Source organism: Plectrocnemia conspersa, unplaced genomic scaffold (assembly GCF_051122295.1).
Source record: "Plectrocnemia conspersa isolate PC_06_02 unplaced genomic scaffold, ASM5112229v1 ptg000009l, whole genome shotgun sequence".
NCBI lineage: Eukaryota > Metazoa > Arthropoda > Insecta > Trichoptera > Polycentropodidae > Plectrocnemia > Plectrocnemia conspersa.
In genome coordinates, this window is record NW_028277173.1 from 4,447,613 (window position 1) to 4,473,624 (window position 26,012).

Below are 26,012 nucleotides of genomic sequence, written 5' to 3' on the forward strand. Positions count from 1 at the left end.
AATGCTTAATTTATTTGCTTAAGCATTAAAAACTCTCATACAGTGAGCTCTGATGTACTGAAATTTGCACTGCTTATTATAATTTTATTTTGAATTATGAAATTTCTAATGACATTCAAATCCTATTTATAAATTACTAGTTCTTATAAAAAATAACATAGGAACGCCATTCAAATTTCCCATTACTATATTTTTTTAATTATTTCAAATCAAAACAAGATTGAAAATCTATTAGTTGCATCTATACATTTTTTCTAAATTATTTCTACCACTCGTGAACGTTGCAACAAAATTAAGAGTTTATAATTTTTTTCTAAAAACGATTATGTGTTTATGCGGATATTTAATAAACGGTTCAGAAACAAAGTGATACGATCGGTGCCCAAATATATTGTGATCTTTTTAATTAACTATTTTAATCTTTTTTTATATATAATATATTTATTAGACAATAACAAATTTTTCCAACCCGAAACATCACATTGGCGTGACGATCTAGAACTGGAAGATACCTTGGACTTTTCTGAACAGTATATAAACTACTAATGAATATTCGATACTTCCTTCAGACGCTTTATTTAAAACTTGACACAGAACGAACACTTCGCTTGCGACTTGGAATCAGATCAATCTCACAAATCAGAGCTACGCCGATATAAACGTCTAAAAACCAAGTTGATGTTGAATTGCTTATTATTTGTAATATCACTGCATACACAACATAAATATATACTTGTTATTATGCTTAGAATTTAAACTTTAATAATCGATTAATTAATGATATTGTATTACTGATACAACCCCAAATTTATACATATATCAATTTCACAAATCACCATCATGCAAATTATAAAGAAAATCCCACACGCTAATTAGAATACATTAGAAACGCTATAGAAATTAACGGCGGTTTTAAGCCCACGCATTGATCTTCTATATATTTGTATGTATTTAATAAAATAAATATATATATAGTATAAATTATTACTTAATACAATTAAATATCTTTTGCACTCGTAAATTGAATTGTTTTTATTATTTTTATTTAAGCACCCATAACAACTTCGACATTTCGAAAAACTGGATCGACCGCTTTCTGACTTTTATCAAAATGTCGATCAATACGTTTGTCGAATTTCGACCTTGATATATGCGTTTTTGCGATGCGAAATGAGATTCATCTCATCGAGAACGTCGTTCAATGGCTGGCGTTTTCCTTCTTTGGACCGAAATCCGCCATTAGCAAATAATTAATAACGACATTAAAAAATAAACATCCTTATCTTATTTTGTATTGATATTTTTTAAACGGGCGTGCTTAATCTCGAATATTGCCATGCACAAAAAATTATAATCCACATTGAATATTTTTTTTTATTGTCTAAGACCGACAAAAAATGCTGAATTAATCCGCTTGATAAAAAGAAGATTTAATACCATCTTTCAAAAGACTACGTAATATATGTGAGGTTATGTAATATTTATGTATCACGGTGGCCATAATTTATCATTATTTATTTATTGTGATATTCTTTTCATTCGTTTATGATAATTAATGGCTCAATTACAGCTATAAATTTATAATAATGGCAACATTCAAAACGAAGTTTATATAGTATATATTTATGTAATAAGCTTCCTATTCTTAAGATTCTTTTACATATAGCATGATTTATTTTATGATAATAATAGTACTATTAATTAATGCATAGATAGATAGGAATAAAGCTACTTTATCAGCATTTGTACTGTTTTTAGGTCATTTTGTGTCAATTTATATTTGGTATACTTATCAAATAAAAAGTGACTTAAAAGTGCATTATGTGCACATTTTTTTATTTTTTTAAATTTTAAGGAAAAACAGCTTTAAATACGTTATTTTTTATGTATATATCAAAAAGAATTACTTCTAAAATATATAACCGAGGTGACAAAAGGGGTCGAAGGGTGTCGGTCTTTCACTGTTACGAGGTACCGCAGCAAATATTAGGATATACATTTGTGAAGATTTGTTTATCATGGAAAAACATTGATTCTGAAATGTCTGTTTATGTTTTATCATGTTTTTTATAACAAAGAATAATGCTTTGCTGTAAAAAAACATGTTGATGCAATAAATTCCCTGCTTAATTGTATTTGAATTAACGCATATATCGGATCGAAAATAAATTTTATATAAAAAGGTATTTTATTTAAAAAAATAATTTTTATCATTAAGATAATCCTATCGTATTCAATTTTATTTAATAATAAATTATTTAGACTTTTTTAAGTTAAAATTGCGATATACTCTATTATATTGCTCAATTGATAATATTGCAGTATAACAAAATTTCATTAAAAAACTACTTTTATTTATTTAAATCACAAAAAGATTTGATCGACATATATTTGTAAGACAAATTAATATTTAATTTCCCCGTGGTGTGTACTGAGTGTACATGTCATTTTATTATGTCAAAATCTCTATAAATATATATTGAATAAAAAGATCATATTTTAGATATTCTTTCGCCATACACTTATATAGATTATGTATATAAAATTAGATAATTACAATACATACGATATTAACAAACTAAAAAAACAGGACTTAATTTACTAAGAGTCAATCACGTGAATTTTGCTGGTCTAAAATTTTGATTCGCATTGGAGTCACGTTTATGTACAGATGTTTTTAACTAAATACTATTTTTTTTGTTGTTGAAATAAAAATATAATCAATTAGTTTTTGCACGGATTTTTGCATTATTATTGCATTTTTCTCACACCACTATTTTTTTTTTTTTAATAAATATAAAACATTTCATTTAATAATAAATATTTAAGGATTTAAAACCACTGGTCAAATCCATCAAGGTCAGTTACTCTAAAACAATAGTTTAAGAGAGATATATGTATATAAAATTATATACTTAATTTTTATTAGTTCAAATAAAATCTTCAAGATATTATCAATGATAAATACATATCAATAATCATATGATACAATACATTTACTCGGTTTAAACACTAATAATGCAAGATACTTTAACTTTTGAGTTAAATCAATAATAAAATGATTATTCCATCATAATATACGTGTTTTAATAATCAAGCCTAAGCTCTCAGATATCTGCAATTATTTTGACACAACTACAGAATCCTTGAATTATGTAAATATATATCATTGTAGTGTTAATTACTATCGGTTTAAAATATAAAGTTTGCTCTATAACGCTTCCTTGTGGAACTCCAGAATGTTTTGTATTGAAATATGGCTTCAAAATTATTTCATTGTTATATATGTTTACGGAAATTATTTAACTAATAATTATAAATATATTTTTTATAATTTTACGCGATTTGTATGAAAATGCAAAACCGACTCATTAATTGTAACCGCATAATTTCAGTACAAAACCAAGTATCTCCCCAGCGGAATAGTTGTTAATCGATAAGCGCACCATTTCCAGCGCTTATTCAGCCGGACGATGATTCAGGTGTTGAGCCGAACGGTTCCGCCACTTCCATTTCCATCCGTGACGTCATTCGCGCCGTTGTTACACATCAATATCCATTTTTGCACATGGCACCCACGCGACGTGCCCACTCCTGGCCTACGCCGCGGCTAATTCCGCACGGCGATTCACATTCCGAGCGGCGGCTACGATAGCCGGGCGCGATGCGAGTGTGACCAAAAACCCGCTTTGTCCGCGCCCACTTTGGGAATATCGGCCAACGAACAATTAATAATTGCAGCTCGGTTACTTTCGGCACATCCCTATTCGCGAAAGGTTTGACAGTTGTACAAACGCGACAAATTGCGACCATTAATTTCTGATAAATAATCCTATTGCGTTTTTTTTTATTTAAAATGAAATAAAACGCACATCTATTTGTAAAGCATTGTATAAATAAAAGAGTGTAATGAATTTAATGTTTATCTATATAAATTCTTATACTATAATATATTCTATCAACAAAGCTGGTAAAATTGATACACCCCTTAAAAATTGTTTTCAAAATTATATCTTATGTTTTATATTTATGTATGTGCTTATTGATAAAAAATAAATAAATAAAACTTGCCAGTTTGTTTTATATATCCGAGATATAATAAAAACAAATAAAGAAAATACTATTCATGCATCATTTATAATTACAGTTATCGCTAATATAGATATAAAAATAAGTCCATAATTTCTAGTTACGACTTTAAACCATGTTCTCAAGCTAATAATCAATAGTTTTATGATATGTTTTATGTAATAAATATACAATTTTCCGCTAAAGCACCCGTATAACTATTTCTGTTCAATTAATAATAATTATATAATACAATACAGTAATTTTCTTAAATTGGTTATGGTCACTAATAAAACTGCTTTATACAACAACATGGTTGACGTTAATGTAATTTTAATGAAATAGTATTTTAATTAAAATAATTATTGTAGGTGATCCGTCATAAAAATAGGTTATATTATTTGACAGCTGAAATGAATTCAAATGCTGCCAACTTAGCGAAACGCCATTAATTACCCTTTCATATAAATTACGCTTACGTTAAATTTAATCTTCATCTCGGTAACGACGCGATTAAAGCGATGTAATCTACGACAGATTTTCATGCTATGCTATGCTATGCTAATGTCAACTCATCAAGGAACTACATCGTCATGATGTAATGAGCATTATGGGTATATTTTTGATGTAATATTTTTCAGTGTCTTACCTCGCACAGGTGCGCAGGCTTGTTGAAACTACGATCGACGTATCATTTTAGACAATTAAAATATCACTTTGTTACACACAGCTGAATATTATGCGTTACGCAATATTTGCATTACACGGTAGAGATATAATGTAATTGTCCTTTCACTTGATACACATTGATCTTGATCGAACCGCAAGGCTCGTTGGCGGATGTCGTTACATAAATATTATGTTTGCGGTTGATTTTTTTCACTAATTTGCCGGATCGCAGTTGACGAAGCGATCGTCAACGGTACAGAGTGGACGAACAGACAACGGCCACAGACACACTGATATTGAATTGGAAAAAATCAAAAGCTGAAGTTGTGCCGCCTTCCAGTTTGCCCCCTCTCTAAAGGCGGCTTCGCGGCCACCTTCGATTCACTCATTTTCAACCTGTATTGCAGAATAACTCAGGCTCTTTATGGATATTGCTTATGGTGGATTGACACCGTTCAAACATATCGCATACCCTTCGTTTGAGGATATCCCTAATAAAATATTGACCATTGCTAATTTTGGCTTCCACTTATAGTTTCTTTGAATACCAAATATTTTTTTTATCGAGTTAGTGTCTTTTTAATTACATTTTTACGATTATTTATAGTATATTATAGTAATATATAATAATTTTCGCCTCTACGTTATATTTAAAAAAAATGATTAATTTTAATAAAATTTGGTATTGGTTTATATAAACTTAATCCTCAATTTACTCGATACTCCTATTACGTGGTTTCACTTTTAAGCTGTAAAGAAAAACTTATTTTTTTAAATACTATAAATACAACATATTTAGTACACATCTGGAACCTCTCCCACTGCCCATGCAGTATGTTTTGGAGTGCACGCGTGTCATCAAATATTTTGTTCGTTTACCTTATAAGTTAAAGTAGCACTAAAAAGTTTACGTGAATACTGTTAAATTTATTACAAATTTGCTTATTTGCCACTATTCACACAATATTTCCTGGAACGAATCTATAGCTTAAATCGAGGAATGGGTGTATATGGTATACTCCTTATAAATTTATAATTACCTTCGAAATGTCGATTAAGAAAATTACACTCTCTAAAGGCGTGGACATATGTATATCGTTGGTCGAATAAACGAGCGCAACAATTTATTAAATGATCTCTGTATTGTTTTGATTCGTCGGAGAGCTTCCCAACCTACGATACATAAGGTCGGTTTATAAGGGACGATCGAGAGACATCGAAGGACATCAGCAAATATCGAGACACTATGAGACTACGAGACAGACACACCACCACAAAACGACCGAACGTGAGTTTTCCGCTCGGTTTAGGCTAAATAACCCTTAACAATCTGTCATAACATATATTATAACGAGCATGAGCAAAATAAATCAGAACAATAGATATAATAATGAAAGCCCCAGCAAAAAAAATCCGAAGCGCCATAAAGAGATTGGAATGTAAATAATATCAACTGTGTCACCAAAAGTAATACACACAAATTATATTGATTATTCGATTGCATGAAATACACTTTTGAAATAGCTCATAATAATTTAAAAATATATAAACTATATATGTTTTTAGAAATAGTACTTGCGCCAAGAAGAAATTTTGATGAGTTACTGAATTTTTATCGTTTTAAAACCAGTAAAGACATACTACTGCTACTACTACCTATTAGAAAAAAATATTTTCACTGCGCGACCAATTGAATTTCAAACTTTTATTTAAATTTTTTTTACGCTTGTGATACACATATAATTTATTTTATGCGCTTTAATTTGACCCCGGGCGAAGCTGAGTAATACATCTGTATAGCATTTATATGGAGATTGCCGACATGGTTTCTAGTCTCCTCAAAATGAACCACAGGCGTTATCGCTCGGATGCCAATAAACGTTTAACATAAATAAACGCTGCTGTTAACACAGATGGTTATCATCGTATTGCTGTTATTATTTTCGTCTGAAAATGTCAGACATTTTCCACGAGAGCGTAATTGCGATCGCGCGCCGCCATTGTGATTATAATGAAAACATAATGAATGGATTCGCGGCCATTATGCATACAAATTAAATGTAATTGCTCTCTTATCTCTCTCGCTCTCTGTTCCATTATAATTATACATATATGCACATATGTGTACAAAACGGGCAACGAATGAGATACATATGTATGTATGTACCAACAGTATAATATGTGCCTAAAAAGGGACACACGATATCGATTAACGTGATCGGGTTACGTGTGTTAAATATGTATTTAATGTTTTTAAAATATATATGTATATATTCATTATATCAAAGATTAATGATCAATGCAATATTCTTGGAAATGAGGAAAATGTAGAAATGTTTGGATATGAACGTCTGCGTGGGCTTCGGTCAGTTTTGCATAAAATTCATAATAATAAAACTTATTGTCATTGAATGACAATATGCTTTCTAGAAAGTACTTTGATCATAACCAGGTATTTGGAATTAAGTAAAACGCAAAATTTAAAAATTAAAAATCATACATCAGACAAAAAACGTGTAAATCATATTTTTTTCTCATAAAATGTGATATTTATTAGTATATATTCCAGAGGGAGTCAAAATTCACTACTTATTTAAAGTAAGTTAATTAAAACTACATTTTTTATATTTTTAAAATATAAGCATACAGAATTTATGCAAAGTTGTGTGTTTATTTTAAACATCATTGCTTCATTGTTCTGACCCAAAAAACGTACATATACGTATTTTTAACCAAAGACGTTTTTCTTCAAAGCCAGCAATGCTTCTAGGAACTAGAATTCATCAAATATGTTCCACAAAGTGAGCGACTGAATTCAGATCTTATCCAGGGTCATCATTGCGTTAATAATGAACCAGGAATATTATGGAAGAAATTCATATTTTCATTAACTAACGCGCTTCTCTAATCTCGCAATTCCATATTTCCAAGCGAAAGGGACAAATATTTTGCATATAGAACAGTTATGGCGAGAGCCATTGATAGAAATTACACTTTTAAATATAAAAGTGACTGCCATTTACAAGATATCATGCATAGGTAAAAAATAGTTCTTTGAGAAAATAGTCCGTTCTATGTTTTTTATGACAAAAAAATATTTTTCACTTGAATTAGCTTATTCATAAATATATTTATATATAATTAATACACAGCTCATTTGGCTACAATGCTAAAAATAAACTTTTTTTTCGAAAGCATAATTGATTTCATTAAACAGTATATATTAACAGTTCAAAAACAAATTTATTTAGCATATTTATTATGAGCTGAAATAATTCATTATTAAAGATTTCTTTATACCTAATATGAACGGCCTAGATCAATCTATACAATCATTCCGGTATTCATCTGTGAGTCTGGAAAATTCAATGAAAACATAATCTGTAATAATCGACCGGAATTATAATATAATATCCAAGCGAAAGAAATTTAAAAAACAATAGGTTTCATATAAGATTTAAATCCAGGTCTCTTCAGGTCATAATCACCGAGAGCACTCGTCTATCTTCGTCGAGCAAGTGCATCAAAAGGTTAGAGTCAAACAGGTATTAAATACAACATCTCTGGATCAAGCATTACATAAAATGACAACGCGGACGAATTCAGTATAAGATCTGATAACATTCAATTTTCAAGATAATGATTATTTTTATCGGGTATTTAGAGTTTCATTAAAAAAAAACGCTTCATTTGGAAAAATGAAAATTAAGTTTTTTTACAAGATAATATTTTTTATGAATCAATAAAAACAATCTATATGCTATGTGAACAGTGATTAAATAAGATAAATGAAATAGTAATATTACAAAAGTTATTTAATATTTAAAGTATAAAGTGACACTTGGCCAAAATATAATTTTGAAACACAGCAAATATTTAGCTATTTATTTAGCTAAGATAATAACGCACGTTATTTGCCCGCGTAGCGAAATATCCTATGTTTTTAAATATCTCAACCTATTTTTACTTTATTAAAATAATGTGATATTTAGTAGTCTCACGGCGAATTTTATAGAATATGTTTTTCTATCCAAACTATACAATAAAACATAAAATACACGTGTTTGTCTGTTACGAGAATTCTTCCAAAGCGGTAAACAGTAGCGACGTGGTATTTTTACATATCATTCATATTTCATATTCATTCATATCATACTATTTTTATATCAACTTTGCTATTTTCAACTTTTAAGTTGAAAGTTGAATATTGAACTGAACAGCGACGTGCTGACGACTGATTGCGTGCTACTGCAATACGTCTAGAAAAGAAACTGAAAATATTTTATATAGCCAAGTAATATTTTTTTTAATAAAATTATGATAATGAATAAAGAATCAGTTTTTTATTCATAAAATGTTTCACATCCAGCTTATTTAGTTGATTTCTTGTTATGAAATACAATAACGTAGCTCATTGAAAAATTTCCCTACGTAACATAATATATATGAAAATATATTTAATATTTAATTATAATATTTTATTATACATATGTTATGTTTAAATATATTTTATTGGGTTTTAGATTTCAACGACATACTACTATTTTACAAAGCAAACCACAACCAAAAAATATAAAACGTTAAAAGTAATAAATAACACCTAATCAGATTTTTTTATATAATTTCACACAAATTGCGCGCGAGCCATTTTAAAGCATTGCAAATCTGATTATAATCATAGGGCAAAATCCAAAATATAACAAATCTATCCCGTGGCCAATAATGTAAGTATATGTTTAACTTTTTTCACCCAAAGCCGAACTGTAATTTATGGTCGTCCGAACAGTGTTTTTAAAGCCAAAACCATAAATCAACGGTAACGATTCGCCATTTTGCAGACGCTAAAACACAACTATGTTTTCGAATCGTGCGTAGCTAATCCCTTTATGTTGAAATTAATATTATGTGCGTTGAATATTCATTTTTTGCTCTCTTTGAAAAAAGGCGGCAAAACGGCCTAAACACAACGCGTTACGGCTATTAAAATTTACCTCAAAACGACCTTATAGCCTTCATAAATAAAATATCAATTTAAATCATACGACTTTTATTCGTGTTGAAAATTATTGGTTTATATTTTTAATTATATTTTTATTGATCGCAAATATGTTTGTCATGGCCAAAAACTGAAGTGTGAATATTTAAACGTCAATTTGAAAAGTTTAGAGACCCAACGAAAAAACTATATATGAAAAATAAATTACAAACTCTAAATATACAATGTAGAGCAGTGATATTCTATAACTTTATCGTGTGACGGACGTCGTTATGGTGAAACGATAAGGGGTCTTTCAGGAATCCTAAAATTCCATATAGCAAATTTAATGAAAACATTTTTACCCCTTTATTTAGTTTTTTTGAATTCGCCATTTTACCATAAGATGGCACCTCAAACTGGCATACGAATTTAGCCTAGATATTTATAATATAAATGTTTAAGTATACAAAGACCATAACACCCTATCTTAAAATAATTTCTAAAATACACGAAACACGATGTCCAGCATTGTTCACTAGTAAGCTAATTAAAATAATAAATTTTAGGGGAATGGAATTAAAACTACGGCATTTTTAAATGGGTTTAAGAAAGATAGCGTTTTCTAACAGAAAAATGTATTTTTTAATTATCATCTATTATTATATTTATGAATATTGTAATATTACTGCTACTAAAATTGATTTTTATGTATGTATTATAATAATATATATAGGTAGGCCAAAATTTTTTTTTATACTGTAATATTAATAATCTAGGCACCCTACATATATTTTTTGCCTAATAAAAAGGGCAAAAAACATTTAATAATAAAAAGGCATTTTTTTAATATTTTTTTCTTGGTCAATAATACATTTGCTATTGCCAAAATCTTCCAAATCGTAAACGCCACATTGACAGTTAAGATATTTAAGAGCAAAAATCGCAATGTCCGAAAACTAAGTAATAAATTCCAAGCTAAGTTGTCTCAAAAATAGATATTAATCCAATACTGTCACTTTTATTGACCAACAAATGTCCGTCGATTCGTAAAAATACAATTTACGACGTCGCTCGGTAGCGGTTCGCTTTTATGAACTCTGTGAGCCCTTTAAATTGTCTATATAATGAAGCGCCGACCTCAATCTGGACTTTAAGGTCTCTAGAAGATTCATGGAGGTCTAGCGTGGGACGTTAATGTATAAGAGTACATTCGCGGACAACTCCCGCGCGGGAAACCCACAGGACATTATCTAAATCATATATTTCCGAACGCAATAAAATTGCTGGAACGTCTCAATGAAACTGCGTGGTATGTAGCAGGTGTGTGTGTATGTGTGTTGATATTGAACTTTTGCCTTGCAATAAACAAAAGCAATAATAAAATGCGTTTTGATTCAAGTTTATAAGAAAATTGTTATTACCATCATAAATACGCAAACTATCACTTAACACAAGTGTATGAAATTAAATAATACAGACACTCTACAATAATAATTAAAGATATATCGAGACCACGCGTGATTGATGCGGCAAAATTTATAGCAAAAGACACTTGTATCCCTTAAATCTTATTGCCAGAAAAAAATACCTTTACTTATCTGAGCGGACAGACCATTAACGGTTTTCAGTAACAGTTTCAAATAAGCTTTGTGCCAAAAATAATCTTTTATCGTTCGCATATAGCGCTCACCGTTGACTGGTACAGTCCGGTCTTCATCGTTTTCACAAAAGTAACGCCCAATGACGCTGCCTGACCACAATGCGCACCAAACAGTCACAACAGTCACAGTCACAAACGGTCTCTTGTAAATCATTGTAAATATTTATTTTATATATATAATATATTATACATACATTGATTTTTTTATCGTTCCCTTGTATACATGAGGGTGAGCGCTGCTTTGTTGTAAAATTAACTTTATTTAATTTATAAGAAAAGGACTTTTTTTTAACTAAGTTGCTTTAAAACGAATTAGAGGAGCACACTATGTGTCTGACCTAAATTTCTACCCATAATCCAATAACTCATAATAAATTAAGCCTCACATATCCCACCAAATGCATAACTTTATATTATTGGAGTGTAATCCTGTTCTCGGGGCTAGAATTGGAGGAACAACCAACCCTGGCGTAGATATTCAATGGCAAAATTCACGATATAAAATTTTAGAGCCACATTTGACACTTTCTAAACTAAATGGCATCCTTGCCCATTGTAATATAGATGTTTTTAATTGCAATTGTCACACTATAGCCGAGTTGAAACTCAAAGCTTAATATAATTTAACAAAAATTATTTATCTCCACTCCCATTACTGATTTAGGATTGAAAATATTGAAACAAAAAATATCCCATTAATAAAAAGCATCATTGATACGACTACTGTTAACAAAAACCGCAAGTATAGTAAAATTATAGTTAATTTATAAAAAAATACACATTTTTGTAAATGAAAGAAAAAAAACGTAAAGATTAATGGCACTACCTGATAAAAAATTCGTCTGAAAAAAACATTTTTAAGTATTTAATTGTACTAACAACAATCATTACAATGAATTAAGAAGTAAAAATAATCGCTAATATAAATAACTAAAATATTGCACATTTCATATAAATAATATATTGCGAGCTTCATCAAAGTTAACCTTTGTTTCTCAAACTGTTTCTGATATCATCGTTTTGAGTACATAAATCTTTTACATATGATATCACGAACCAGTTTTTTTAAACTAATTATGTTCCATAATATTCAACTACCCATATAAAAAATCAAGAGCTCTGTCTATTATATATTTCTCTTTTTTTACACATTGCATTAAGTGATTTAATAGAGGTAAAGTGCAGGCCATTATTCAGGACAAAAATGGTAAGGTCTTTGATATAGTCTTCGTCATGAGACGCTAACAAATGGTGCAAGATAAGAAGATGACATGACCGACCTTCAAAACAGCTATAATACGACAATATTGATTATGATTGTCATAAAGCATTATATTGAAAGAAACAACTTAAAAAAATAGCAATGTAAATATTTAATTACTTAAATCATATTTACTGTGAAAATTGCAATAAAAAAACATAATTTGTTAGTAATTACTATGCTACGCTTAATAAATTAAGATTTAATAACAGCTAAACGTTTCTAAATTAATGTTTAATAATCACCACAAACGATGCACAAACTAATTACGTGATACTAAAAGATATTTATTAATTAAAGTATGATTGATTGCTATATTTAATCATATTTTTTATTAATTTAATATATAATTAAATAGTTTATATTGTAATATAATACACAATAAATTAAAGTATGAAATATATGGATATTTGTATTTAAATAAAAAATATTTTTAATTATTCTATTGCAAAAATGAATAATTTCCATTACAAATAAATAAATAAATATTTAGTTGACCTCGTTAAGTTTTAAAATTGCACATTTTCACACTCTTTGTCACAACAATTTATTCTTAACGATTGCCACAAGAATATGTTTAATTTATGATTATTCTATATTATATATAATGAAGTGTCATCGTCTGTTTAACACCAACGTTAAGATACGATTACAACACATGATGCGTAAACATAATCTTTAATTGGACAGTGAAAATCTATCGTTAATAATCAATTTAATATTTCGACAGAAAATGTATTAGATAATCGCATTCCTGAAGTTATAATATGAGAAAATGCAAACCTTTTCTGCTTTGGTTATCCAATCTAATCCACGCAATGCTTTACGAAGCACAGCATCACTGTTAAATATATTTTTAAATATATTAAACGTCGTTTTATTCACACTTTTATTTATTCCAATTAACAAATATAGATTTTTTAATGGTATAAAATTACTTTTAATTTTTATTTGCGTTTTTAATTATATATTTGCGATTTTTTCGATCGGGCGATATCGACGATCGCCAAGCGCGCAACCCACGCGCTGTTCGAAAGGCGACTGAATCGAAAGGCCGAAGATGTTGCAAACTAAGCATCCATGTAGTAAAATACTAGTTCTTCGCCAGTCGAAAGAGAGACGATCGACCAGAGTTTCCCAAACGTTCGACGCAATGTCAACAAGGGGCGTACCACTTTGGTACACCGTTAAGGCAAATGCGATATTGGACATGACGTGTTTGATCAAACAAGTGTTTTTTTATTTTGCCAGGCCACACGTCTAGATACCATTTTTTAGACAGAAATTAAGAAAGAACCGTTTATGCCATTTTCGAGTCTGTTAATGTCATTCTCGAGGCATTTAAGACACTAATTTAGTGTAGTAAAGAAAACAGTATAAGTAAAGGTCAATTTAGGTGAAAATTTTAATTACTAGCGTTATATATGTGAATGTGTACAATTTATAGCTACATAAAACAGTTTATATTGATTGATTTAAGATTAAGAATGTTAAAAATTATATCTATACTTATAAATAGAAAGTAATACATATGTTTTCTCAAAATTTATTGGTATCTTTAAATAATTTCAAGTGTTTATCATGCGTGGGAATATAATGTGTCAATGTTATTTACACAGAAATTTATTATGTGATAAAAAATTCATTCACACTTAATTACTAAATAAGAAGCTTAAATTCTATTAGTATACAATTAAATTAATAAATCTTCACACAAAGAAGGAGGAATGCAATTAAGAATATCAAAAAAATTATTGCTGTGGTAGATTTTCTCATCCCATTTAAAAATGTTAATGTATTTTGATCAATTTCATTTATAAGATACTACTTGTTTTGCTCTAAGATCTAAGTGATCAGTTTTTGGTAGTCAGTACTGAAGATCAAGTACAAAAAAAAGAAGTGACTGCGCGGAATGCAATAATAATGCGAAAGCGTCAGAAATATTTTGTGAACCTTTCAAAGTTTTTCAATTAAAATTCATCACATTCGAGCTATGTAAATCAGGGACGCCATTTCAGATTTTTCCAAATGGGAGCAAAGGTTTGATTAATTTCAATAGGATTCATAGTATTTTATTAATATCATGCATTTTTCTGGTCAAATTCAAGAAGATCCCAGTTTACAATAAGTGAGAATCAAATGAAGCATATCTAAACCGAATTTAGACCAATAGGAGAGCGCAAAAAACAATTATCACTCCTCAAAAGTCAAAAATCCACGTCAAAAGCAATAAAATCGTGCCGTCGCCGTTACAGTGGGAACGCTCGTTACCGAGCGTTCCCACTGCAACGGCGCCGACACGATTTTATTGCTTTTGACGTGAATTTTTGACTTCTGAGAAGTGATAATTGTTTTTGCGCTCTTCTATTGACCAAAATTCGGTTTGAATTTACTTTGATCATCCCTCTTACATCAAAAGTGCATAGTAATATAGGCAAGGATGGCTAAACTATTTTTAAAACATGTATAATATCCAAGTGTATATATCTAACATCCCATGAGAGATGAGTTGGATTAGTTTATTTTTTGGACTTATGAAAGCTCTAAAACTTTAATTAGTTTTACAACTTTCATTATGTTAGGTTTGGGTTTGAACAGCAAATGGACGTTTCGCAACTGGCAAATTGATTTTCATAGACATTTTAGAGTAGCAAATAATTTCAGTAGCGCCTATCAGTTAAATTATAATTTTGCCAATAGAAATATAAATCTACTGATAAAAATTAATTTGGAAGTCACTAGTGAAAATATAACTTCACAAAAAAATACACATTCACTGTAATAATTATAGATCGCATGTAAATAAATAATGATAAGTTTGTAAATGTATATATTACTACATATGGAAAAGATTATGAAATCATATAATTTTACTAGCACCTGCCAGATAAATTATATTTTCACTGGTAAAAATATATATCCACCGGTAAAAATGTGTTCCGATATGATTTCACTGAAATAAAAATTTACGGGATAGATTCGAAACTGCTTTTCTTATATATTCTTTGAGGGATAACCTGAGAGTTTCTGGTTTAGAATCAGGGACGTCATTTCAGCTTTTTCCAGAAGGAGGGCAACTGATTTCTGATTTCATTAAAATTCATAGTATTTCATTAAATGACAAGCATTTTTCTGGCCAAATTCAAAGAAAGGCAAATGCCTTCTCTTAATAACATCCCTGGAGATATCCAACAATATTTTTTGTGCCATGCCTAATTTAAATGCCTCAAAATGTACTACCTAGAATTTCAGTCCTAAAATTCCACTCTCCAGTTTCGCCTTTCAACCGATTTCTTTTAGGCAAATAAAAATTACCTCCAACACTAAATAATCGTTCACTTTCAACCGAATAGGGTGGTCCTGATAGATATTTCATTGCTAAATATGCTAGGTTAGGAATAAAAAAAATTTTGAATTCCACCAGCAAATGGGATTTTCATAATCTTTTATATTTTTAAATTCCACGTTTTAAGAATTGTCTTAGCCTAGATATTGGCTCCTTTTTTTCAATATTTGTTTCTTATCCATTTTTTAAAAACTAAATTGTGGGCAGCTAATGCGAAAGTACCAATAAATCTAAAGAATCGTTTTTGGAATCGGAAATTAGGTTAGAAATTCTCCGATTCCGAAAATGATGAAAATGTATTCTGATATGATTTCACTGAAACGTTTTTGATTTGAATTTTAGGCTGTTTTTTATATTTTTTTAAGGATGGCCCAAGAATTTCTGCTTTAGGATCAGAGATCTCATTTCAGATTTTCAGTTTCATTAAGATTCATAGTTTTTAATTAAATGACATGTTTTTTTCAAGCCTACTTCAAGAGGGGCAAATCCCCTCACTTGCCCCTGACAAATGACGTCCCTGATATAAATCGCGAGAAATGTATAGATTTGTTTTTATCTATAAATCTGAAATTTATCTAAAAATATTCATATCCTAATACGAAATAAATATTGTTTTTTTATAAACAAATACTCAATAACTCAATAGTACATATGGAAACTCAGGTTTTTCTGAGTTTCCTTATGTACTATTTTTTATACTGCTTTTTTTAAGTATCGTATTTAAACATAAATATCATGATCATTTCTAATTGAAAATAATCATATTTATATATTTTTAATATGTTCCTAAATAAATTTATTTTCTATATTATTTATTTTTAGGGCGTAAGCCTAATGCGTTACAACGGGATTAATCTGTACCAACTGAGTAAGTCAATCAGATATATGAATACCTACAAGTAAGTATTAACCACCAGATTGAAAGTCAGAAATAATTTATAACCAATAAATGTCACTGCAGCTGGCAGGTTTTTTATAATAGCGCATTTTTTATAGATAAAAATTCGAATGCCACTGCCGGGGCTCGAACCCGCAACCTCAGAGTAACTAGTCTGAGACGTTACGGACAATTAAATTTTTTATGAAAATCATTATATGCCATTTGACAATCACTTATTATGTACAATCGCACGCCAAATTTGTAAATGTAAGAAAATAGAATAGTTATTGAGATACTCCGTATTTTTACTTAATTGCAAATATCTCCGATTTTTGTTGGACAATTGAAAATTAAATGTAATTAAATTATCTATTAATTGTTTACACAGTACTCATTTCAGTCAGATAATATATTAAGGCATTATTTATAAATTTATCGACATTCTAAATCATTTTTGGTAAAATTCGATTTAACTGTAAAATACACAAAAAAACATCTACTGATTTTAAATAATTTTTAGTAATATTTAAAAAAAATGGTTTTACTGTGAATTAAACAAAGAAAATGTATTTATTGCTAGTTTCTTTATTGGATGTTAAAGCCCAATCTATTACTAAAAATAAACTGCTGTTTAGCAAAATTGGTTAACAAATATACATAGAAATTATAAGCACTTGAGTAAAAATACAGAAATTCAATTTTTACCTATTTTCGTAATTATTTTGACTTTATTGCGTATTATTTATATAAATTTAAAATGATAATAAAAGTGACTCACGTTAGATTTCCTCAGTCTTCTGTATATATTATCAGCTTCTCGAGCGAGAAACCAAATCACCTATTATCGCTTGGTCCCAAAATCCTTCATAAACGTTCACCGTACTCGTAACTTTCATCGCAAAGATTATCAGGAAAGAAATCCAAAGGAGAGTGCAGAAAATGAATCTGTAAAGTGTGAAGAACGTGAATAAAATGAAAATAAAAAGTCATAAGAAATAAAATCATACCTATTTTATCATAGTTCATAAGCAAATATTCGATGACTTTTTTGTAATTTGAGTTTTCCAAAAAGCAAGCAACAACACAAAGAAACGAATTCCATGCTTCACTAATAAAATTGAACTGAATTTTATTTGCTGTCTCACAAACACAACTTCTTTCACCTTAGTATCAGATAAATTCGGAAAGAAAATTTTCAAGTAAAGAAATATTTCGCAATCTTTTTATGAAGCTCTTACAAATTTTTTTAAGAGACCAAGTTTGATAAGTAAAGGTGATAAGTAAATTATATTATCTTTCATGACATGTTAAAAAAAGACTGTCAATGTAATGGATCAGATTTTTTTAATTTATAAACTAGTGTAATCAACAAATAAAAATCAATCAATCCTCTCTCAAGTAAAAATATATAGTAGTTATAACACAATTAAGGAAAAATGGATCAAAAATATGAATTTTTGTCAATTATATTTAATGAATAATTAACGTAAAAAAACACATGAATTTATTCACGAATAAAATACTAAATTTGTTTAATGGTTTTCATGGTTATTTACTAATAATAAAATTGTTTTGTTTTTTAAATATCAACATATGTATGTATGATAAAAAATAACAAATTATTCAATCGATAAATAATAACTGCCTAATTTTATAAAATTAAACAATATTCTTGTGATCAATAAATACTATTAACACTAATTATGTATAAGGTAAAAATTATTTTTTCCATATGTTTCGTTGATTTTTTAATAATGTGTTTTAATAATATTACAATTTTTGTACCTATGATACGTTACCTACGTTATCATTCATATTGATTAAAATAAATTATTTGTATATATATATTAAATTATAAATCTTAAATAGTACTACGCCAAAATTCTATACAGTAATTATATATTAAAATAACATTAAAACAATAATAACTTACAAGTTTAATTGCATTCGCAGAACTTGAAATAACTTTCACCTGTGTATTTATATTTATTGATCAAATTGTCACAGATTTTCACACTTATTGATTACCTAGTAATTATTTATAATTATTTTTGTACTTTAAATAAAGATCACATATTTGTATTAGCACTTTCTTTTAAATGCTCTACAAATCTAAATGATCACATAAAAACGTTTGTTTAACTGTTAGAAAATATAAATGTGACGTCATAGTGACAATGTCTACGTTATTTTTTTCGTTTAAAAAAAGAATAACAGCAGCAAAAAACCGAAAGTGAATTGTGAAAAAAATTAAATATGAATGTCGTTTAGCAATGCCTTTCGTAAGTATAGTATAATGTTTATCAATTTCGACTATCGGCATTATTTGCGTGTTCTCAATTCTGTATCTATAATTCGTATCTTACAGAACGAATCGAACGCTATTACAAATCAGTTATCTAGATTGCATTTTTTCCATGGACTTAATAGAAAAATAATAACTGTTAATAATGCTTCATATAATCGCGATGAATCACCAAAAATTCCTGGATCTAGTAAAGATCAAAACTGACTAATTAAATTTACTTTGATACTATAATATTAAAAACAATTTAAACCTAACATTAATAACTAATTTTCCACTTATATATGTGGCTTTACAATACAAGAATCAATGAAACATTGTTAATGTTAAAATAAATAACAATAACGAAAATAATAATTCAACATCCCGCCGCGTCAGCCAACTGTCATCCACGACCCAAACGCGAAAAAGGGCGTCCATCCCCCGACTCGCTCGTTAGCGCGGATCTCGCGTCTCGTTACATCGGATCGACGCCGCAAGGTCGATTTATCTCCCCCGAGCGATCGCCCGCTCTTGTCAAACAGCAATTAGAACGTTTCTCGGATCCGGAGCGTTTGTCTCGCGCTAATCAATGTGCACCGTTTCTTTTTCTATTTTTTCGTTCTCGGTTTCAGCTTCGGTTTAACTATTTTAATATGGAAAACAGGTTATTTCGCTGTTATATAACGCTCGACGAACAGGATCGCCCACGGTGCGGCCAGTGACGTAATGGCGAAGGGAGGATGGTTTGCTTGTAATAGATGCCGATCTTTTGTGCGTGTGTATGGAATTTTGCGTAGTTGAATAATTTTCAAATTGAAAAAAATACAATCCGATTTAACTGCGAGAAGAATGTCCAAGGACAAAATAAACAAACTTAGTCCACTATTCTGATATACTGATTCCAAATTTAAACTACTTTCAGTTAGTCCCATAAATAATTTAACAATCTATTGTTACTTTTATGATGGATTCGATACATGTAGTTTATTAAATTTGGATAGCTCTTTTACTGAAGGGATTTAATAATACAAATAATGTAAAATTTAGTAATAAATTTCACCTCGTGATTGTGTTATTGATTGTAATATTTAACTGTTTTATAATAGTGTTAATTATATTAAAAGCCTTCTTCTATATAAAAGCTTAAAATCTAGAATGTGCGAACATGTTTTTATTCTTCTATGAGTTTCTTACCAAAAATAAAATATATATTTTTAAAGCTTAACAAATTCTTGCAACATTTGGATAAGGCGATAACAATAATACACGGCAAATTACAATGTTAATCATACTTATTTATGGTTAAAGTCAGCATTAGTAGCAGGAATTTTACAAATTGTAGATTTTATATTCTATGACAAACTGCTTGGATTATAAATATTTCATAAAACGCTCAAAATGAGTTAATGTTTTATACTCGGAAAAGTATGCTATTACGCACAGAGCTGTATTTAATTTGTAATTGGCATTAAAGTACAACAAATTTTTAATAATGTTATTGTGTCGATTACCAATTTCATTGAATGAACTAAAATAATTACAGAAAACGCTTAACCTGTGGTCGTAACAAAACTAAAACGGTAAAATGGTTAAACCGTCGTAAAAAGCCGACAATTTAAAAAAGGATTCGCTTTTCAACTCTAGAGTGCCGCAGATAATCTTTAAAAAAATGTTGCACTATCACATGAACTAACTAAATTTGCTTAAATAAAACAAGCAAAAAGTTTATGGAAGCCCGACATAACTGGAAAGATAGCAGTTGTCTCACCTTTATAAATCCCTAAGATTTTTTGAGATTAAATAAAAAGAAAAAGTACAAAAAATACTACTTTTAGTAGCCTAAGAATGATTTATTAATCTTGGACTAGATAAATCTATTGTAAAATTTTACTTTTAAACAAAAATAATTACATAAAAAAACGATTTGACGAATCAGTGCTGCCAACATTTAAACAGCATTCAAAAAGGGGTGTAATTTTTGTTGTTCGTTGACACGGTAAAAATAATAATAAAACTGTCGTCGATACATTCGCGATGTTTAAGGTGTATATATAATAATATATACAAAGAACAATTAGCACACAATTGCTAATTCGCCATTTATTTTACTCGATCAAATAAACACAATTGAAAAAATACGTAAAAACGAGAATAATTTTCCTTCGCATTGTCCAGGTGGAATCTTGAGAAAACATTTCCATTCTAATTAGATATACGTGGGTTTAGCATACCGCATGATAATCGTTACAATATCAACTTGTCATTGAATACATCTGTTATTGAACTGACATAACCTCAAAGAGGTTTGTATATATTATTTTAAAAATCCAATTCAGTGGGTTCTAAAACCGATTTAGTCAAACTACTTCCTACGCCCAAGCTCGACAAATAAATTTAACACGTCCGATTTTTAATTACTTCCACGGAACTGAAAAGATGATCGCATTTTATGATATACTTTTTTATTATAAAATAAAATAAACGACCTGGCAGCGCAAGTGAAAAAAATGTATGAAAAAACAATACCCGCATTGAAAATTGAATAAATAAATAAGATAAAAATGTTCAAAACACATTAATAACTGTCACTAAGTGAGGTTTGAAAAATGGTGTAATGATTGCATAATCCTACTGATATACATTATATATTATTCAACCGGCAACCTCTTAAAATAATATTTTATCTACTTTTATTATAATCATCTGGATATATCTTAGTGCAAGCCAAATCAAATTGATTAGTTTAATTGCATAGATAATGATAATACGTAAGTTATTTTTAAATGAGAAATAATTAAATTTTATTATTTATAAAATTATAAATGACACGAACTTTGTCTGGTAGAAGTTTCTTTCAAGTACAATCATCTCTAATAAAATCATTGGTCTTTTTTGATAGTAGATTACCGATGTTTATTTTAAAATAACGTTTTTTTAAGAAAACAATGATTTCTTCCCTTGAAAAAAATCAGCTAAATAAATAGTTCGATATAAAAAAATTATAAATAGTGTTTTATATGCAGATAATAGATCAGCGGTCTGTAGCTCCCAGCGCCATTTACTATATATTCATAGTCAAGTTTTTGAGATGTATCAAGGGTGGCCTTTAAACCTCCGAAAAGTTTATATTTAAAAGCTAAAGCATTGTTGAGGATTATATTTGTGATACAATGGTTGTACTATTCTGTAAGCCTTAATTTGAAAAAAATTGAAACGTCTTTATCAACAAAAAGTATTAACATAATAACAATTATATAATCGTATGATACTTTCCTAATTACTTGTTATGTTTATAAATTATTAATTTTGTGAATCGTTTCTATTTTGATATTCCTTGAAACTTTCTCGTCCTTAAAGTTTTCACGAGGCGGAGTTTGCTTATGAGGGCTTGACCGAGCAAAGGCGGACCCTGGTGGTATGCCCTACTGGACTCTTACTTCAGCAACCAAAGTACAGTGAAGTTCTAAAGTTAAGGAGCTAAAAAAAGTGAAATAAAGACTTTTGGGATAAAGAGATTAAACATATATTTTAAACAAGCAATATATATGATTCAAACAGTAATGAAAAATCTTCGATTTACATTACAAATATTTTTTTTATTCTTCGAAGTTCTTAAAAGTTTTTGATTTATATTAATTTTATGGATTGGAGTGCTTTTTTGCGTATGTATAGACATCGACTATTCTATGCTTAGATACACTTGAAAGATGCATTTGTAAGTGCCACTAATCCGACCAAAATGGCGATCGTCACCTGAACTTGTGACGAATAGACTTGTTCTGCAACGCACAAATTCTTATTCTCTTTTAACAAGTAATTGTGATACGTCTAGTTTCATACTAAATGGTTTGTTCTGACATTATCATGCTACAACACATCGAACGCCTGTCAGATAAGTTTTTCATCACTATTTTTATTAATTATCTAACCTAATACCAACTAATGGTGACTAATAAAACTTTTGATTCTTACAAAATCTTATTTTATTTTTTAATTGTAAATCTTCCGTTGCAACATATTAGACGTTAGCCCAATGCGTTACAATGGAGTAAAAACAATCAACAACTATTAAGAAAGTAGTGAAACCAGACTAAAATCAAAATATGTAAATTAGTGCCATCTATTCTATTAATTATAAACTATTATTACAACTAACACTCAGCAATATACGTCAATATGCACAACTGGTAGGGTTTATTTATTAAGTAAGAAATAAAAGAATATGTTTGTTATATTTTATTTATTTTCTTCTATATAAGAGATAACTTAGGCATGACAATTTTTCATTAGAATACTTTTCATCATAACAATATAGAATATATATTTATATAATATTTCACTTTTGACTTTTAACCATTTTCACTCCAAAACTCTTTTCAAAAAATTCATACATATATGAATACATATAGTATAACAATACAAAAGAATTCATTATCATCATCGTGTAATATAAAATAAAAAATAACCTTTCTCGTAAAATCCTCTAAATATCATTTTATTTTTTATCATAGTATATTTTAGTTTGCTATCACCCCACATACATACGTGTGTGTGTGTGTATTATATGCATGTATGAAAATTACAATGTTTTCAAAATAATCAATGACTAAGTTAATTAATTTGCTTATTGTAAACGTAATAAGCACACAATACTCTTATATAAAAGGAACCTTACGCCACAACTCAGTAACAATCGATTCTGACTTAAATCCTCAGACAATACAGTACGCAACAGATAAAAATGTAACTCCGACGTTTACAATCGTGCAAAATGAATTGTTAGGTATGAAAGAAAACAACTTAAAAGCTAAAAGATTGAATGAACATTAAAATTATGTTTTAGGGGCATAGAGACAAAGAAGGCAAGGTCCAATGGTCGCAATAATAAATTAAATCTTACATATATTGCAATAAATTTATATTCTTATAACTTATTAAGATTGAATGGCACATTTTTCATAAAATTGTTTAATTAATTGAATATATAATAAACCCATAATCCATTTATTAAAAAATGATATAAGTTAATTCAACTCTTGTAACAATTCGAGTTATAGCGACTGTTTCACTTTGGACATTGCTGACTTTGTTTTTTGATTAAGAATAAAATAATTCGTACAAACATTGATCCGCATTTCCCGTCTTTAAAAATCGACGTTAGTCTTTTAAACCAGTAAGCTCGTAGACAGACTATTGATATTAATATAAAAGTCATATTAAATCGTGGACAATACAAAAGATTCAAATAAATAATTTCAAATTGACATGCAAAGTTCATACAAAAAACACAAAAAGTTAGCAGAATTCAATCGTAAATATCACAAGAGCATATACATATCGTTTATTACTTGGGAATAAATGGACAGACAACGGCAGTGTACACGGTAATAAAGATAAGCTATGTAAAGATATGTTTTTTCAATTACATCTTTTACAAAATGAAGCGAGCAAATCTTGTTATCTGTAGGGGCACATCGTCGTTCTTTATTTGTGTATAGTAAGGTCACAAAGATATTCGAAAAAATAATTCTGGAAAATTTCACTGCTTTCTTTTACCATATTCTTCATCTCAACTCGTAGAAAAAACTTACATTGTACATGTGTATATAATATGTATAACTTATTATAAACTGATCTGGTACCGTATATGGTTGCCGAATCATTCGTGGCTCTCTCAAAAGCCTGGTCCATTGATTTAAGGATTTGATCCAGCTGTCATTTATATGAATACGTTTAATCTGATTAGATTGCCCTCTGCATTCTCAATAATAGCCGTGGAAATTCTTAATGACATTCCCGAAGTGAGAGAACAAAGACCATATATATGCATACCACATATATGTATGTATGTATATTATAGTATCGTGTGATCTAGTGTATGTGTGTGAAACATTTTCAACATCTCTCATTCAAACCATAATTAATTACCAGTAAATCCACACCAAACCTATTCAACGATGACAATAATAATGCTAAGTCCCCATCGTCCAACTTTATTTGTAATATATCATCATACTTAATTTATATAGAATACAATGAGATTAATATTTTATAGATAGGTTATCCGATTACTGATAATAACTATGTACCGCACACAGTATGAAGAAATGCTTATTTTATATTATTATATATGCGTTGAAGCATTGAAAAAACACATTTTGCGTGCTTAACGAGTGATTAAATCTTAGTTTTAGTATGAGATGTTAATCAAGTGTGAGAGATTTCAAAGATGAATGATTAAAGAATGTTTGTAGTATATCTAAATATACCTATAAAATAATCAATGGCACAGCCATTGAAGTTAGAGGAATGCAGCTAAAATGATCGAAATTAGATAATCAATACACCAAAATAAAGGGCATGAACAATGATTACGTTTATAATATTAACTAGGACACACGTATAATCTCTTTAATTACTCAATGATATTATTATTTTAAATGAGGGAGGCTCATGCCAGTGATGCAATAGGAATTATTATTAAGTCACAGTATTAGCTATTCACAAGAGACGACTTGAAGTTCCGTTGTTATCGTCGTCGTTGATTCTCGTTTTGCCGTTTTCTCCGTGTTCTTTTTCAATGGGCAACCATTTTCAGAGGTAATGCTCAACTTTGACATCAACTCGACAGACTTCTCTTGATCTTGTTTAGCCGGGGAAGTTCCTCGTCCATTTTCATGTGGAACTAGATGCGTCGGCAAGGTTACGGTCAAGGAAGTCCATTCATCTGTGCCTTCCACCAGATATTCCATTGACGATAAAAACAATTTACCTGTAATAAAAATATATAATTAATAATTAGTCTATTTATTTTCAAGTCAAGACACAAAAATATCGTTCAACTCTTAAATTTCTACTCTGCG

General features: G+C 29.1%; 2 protein-coding genes and 1 long non-coding RNA gene across 13 annotated transcripts in view; all 3 read right to left on the reverse strand.

Annotated features, from left to right (window-relative positions):
- The window catches only part of blo (bloated), a 65,981-nt gene extending 52,302 nt beyond the window's left edge, over positions 1 to 13,679 (reverse strand). For 2 of the 4 annotated variants that reach the window (XM_088193737.1, XM_088193735.1), the window contains exon 1: positions 13,420 to 13,679. The gene's annotated coding sequence lies outside the window, so the exon portion shown is untranslated. Of the gene's footprint in view, positions 1 to 4,717; positions 5,036 to 13,419 lie in introns of those variants that run through there. The other 2 variants (XM_088193736.1, XM_088193734.1) reach the window with 1 other exon arrangement.
- A 3,961-nt stretch (positions 13,680 to 17,640) lies between these two features.
- LOC148231629 (uncharacterized) lies at positions 17,641 to 19,558 on the reverse strand. 2 transcript variants are annotated; one of them, XR_015810874.1, is made up of 3 exons: positions 19,426 to 19,558; positions 18,796 to 18,974; positions 17,641 to 17,807 (listed from the first exon to the last, which is right to left on the reverse strand). It is a non-coding gene; the product is annotated as an uncharacterized LOC148231629 (long non-coding RNA). The 2 variants fall into 2 exon arrangements; XR_015810875.1 differs by having other exon boundaries at positions 18,796 to 18,890; positions 19,305 to 19,556.
- A 5,568-nt stretch (positions 19,559 to 25,126) lies between these two features.
- LOC148231630 (influenza virus NS1A-binding protein homolog) overlaps positions 25,127 to 26,012 on the reverse strand; it is a 51,600-nt gene continuing 50,714 nt past the window's right edge. For all 7 annotated transcript variants that reach the window (XM_088192267.1, XM_088192268.1, XM_088192266.1 and 4 more), the window contains one exon: positions 25,127 to 25,921. In XM_088192267.1, the coding sequence (XP_088048393.1) occupies positions 25,647 to 25,921 (275 nt within the window). In that variant the 3' untranslated portion in view covers positions 25,127 to 25,646. The remainder of the gene's footprint in view (positions 25,922 to 26,012) is intronic.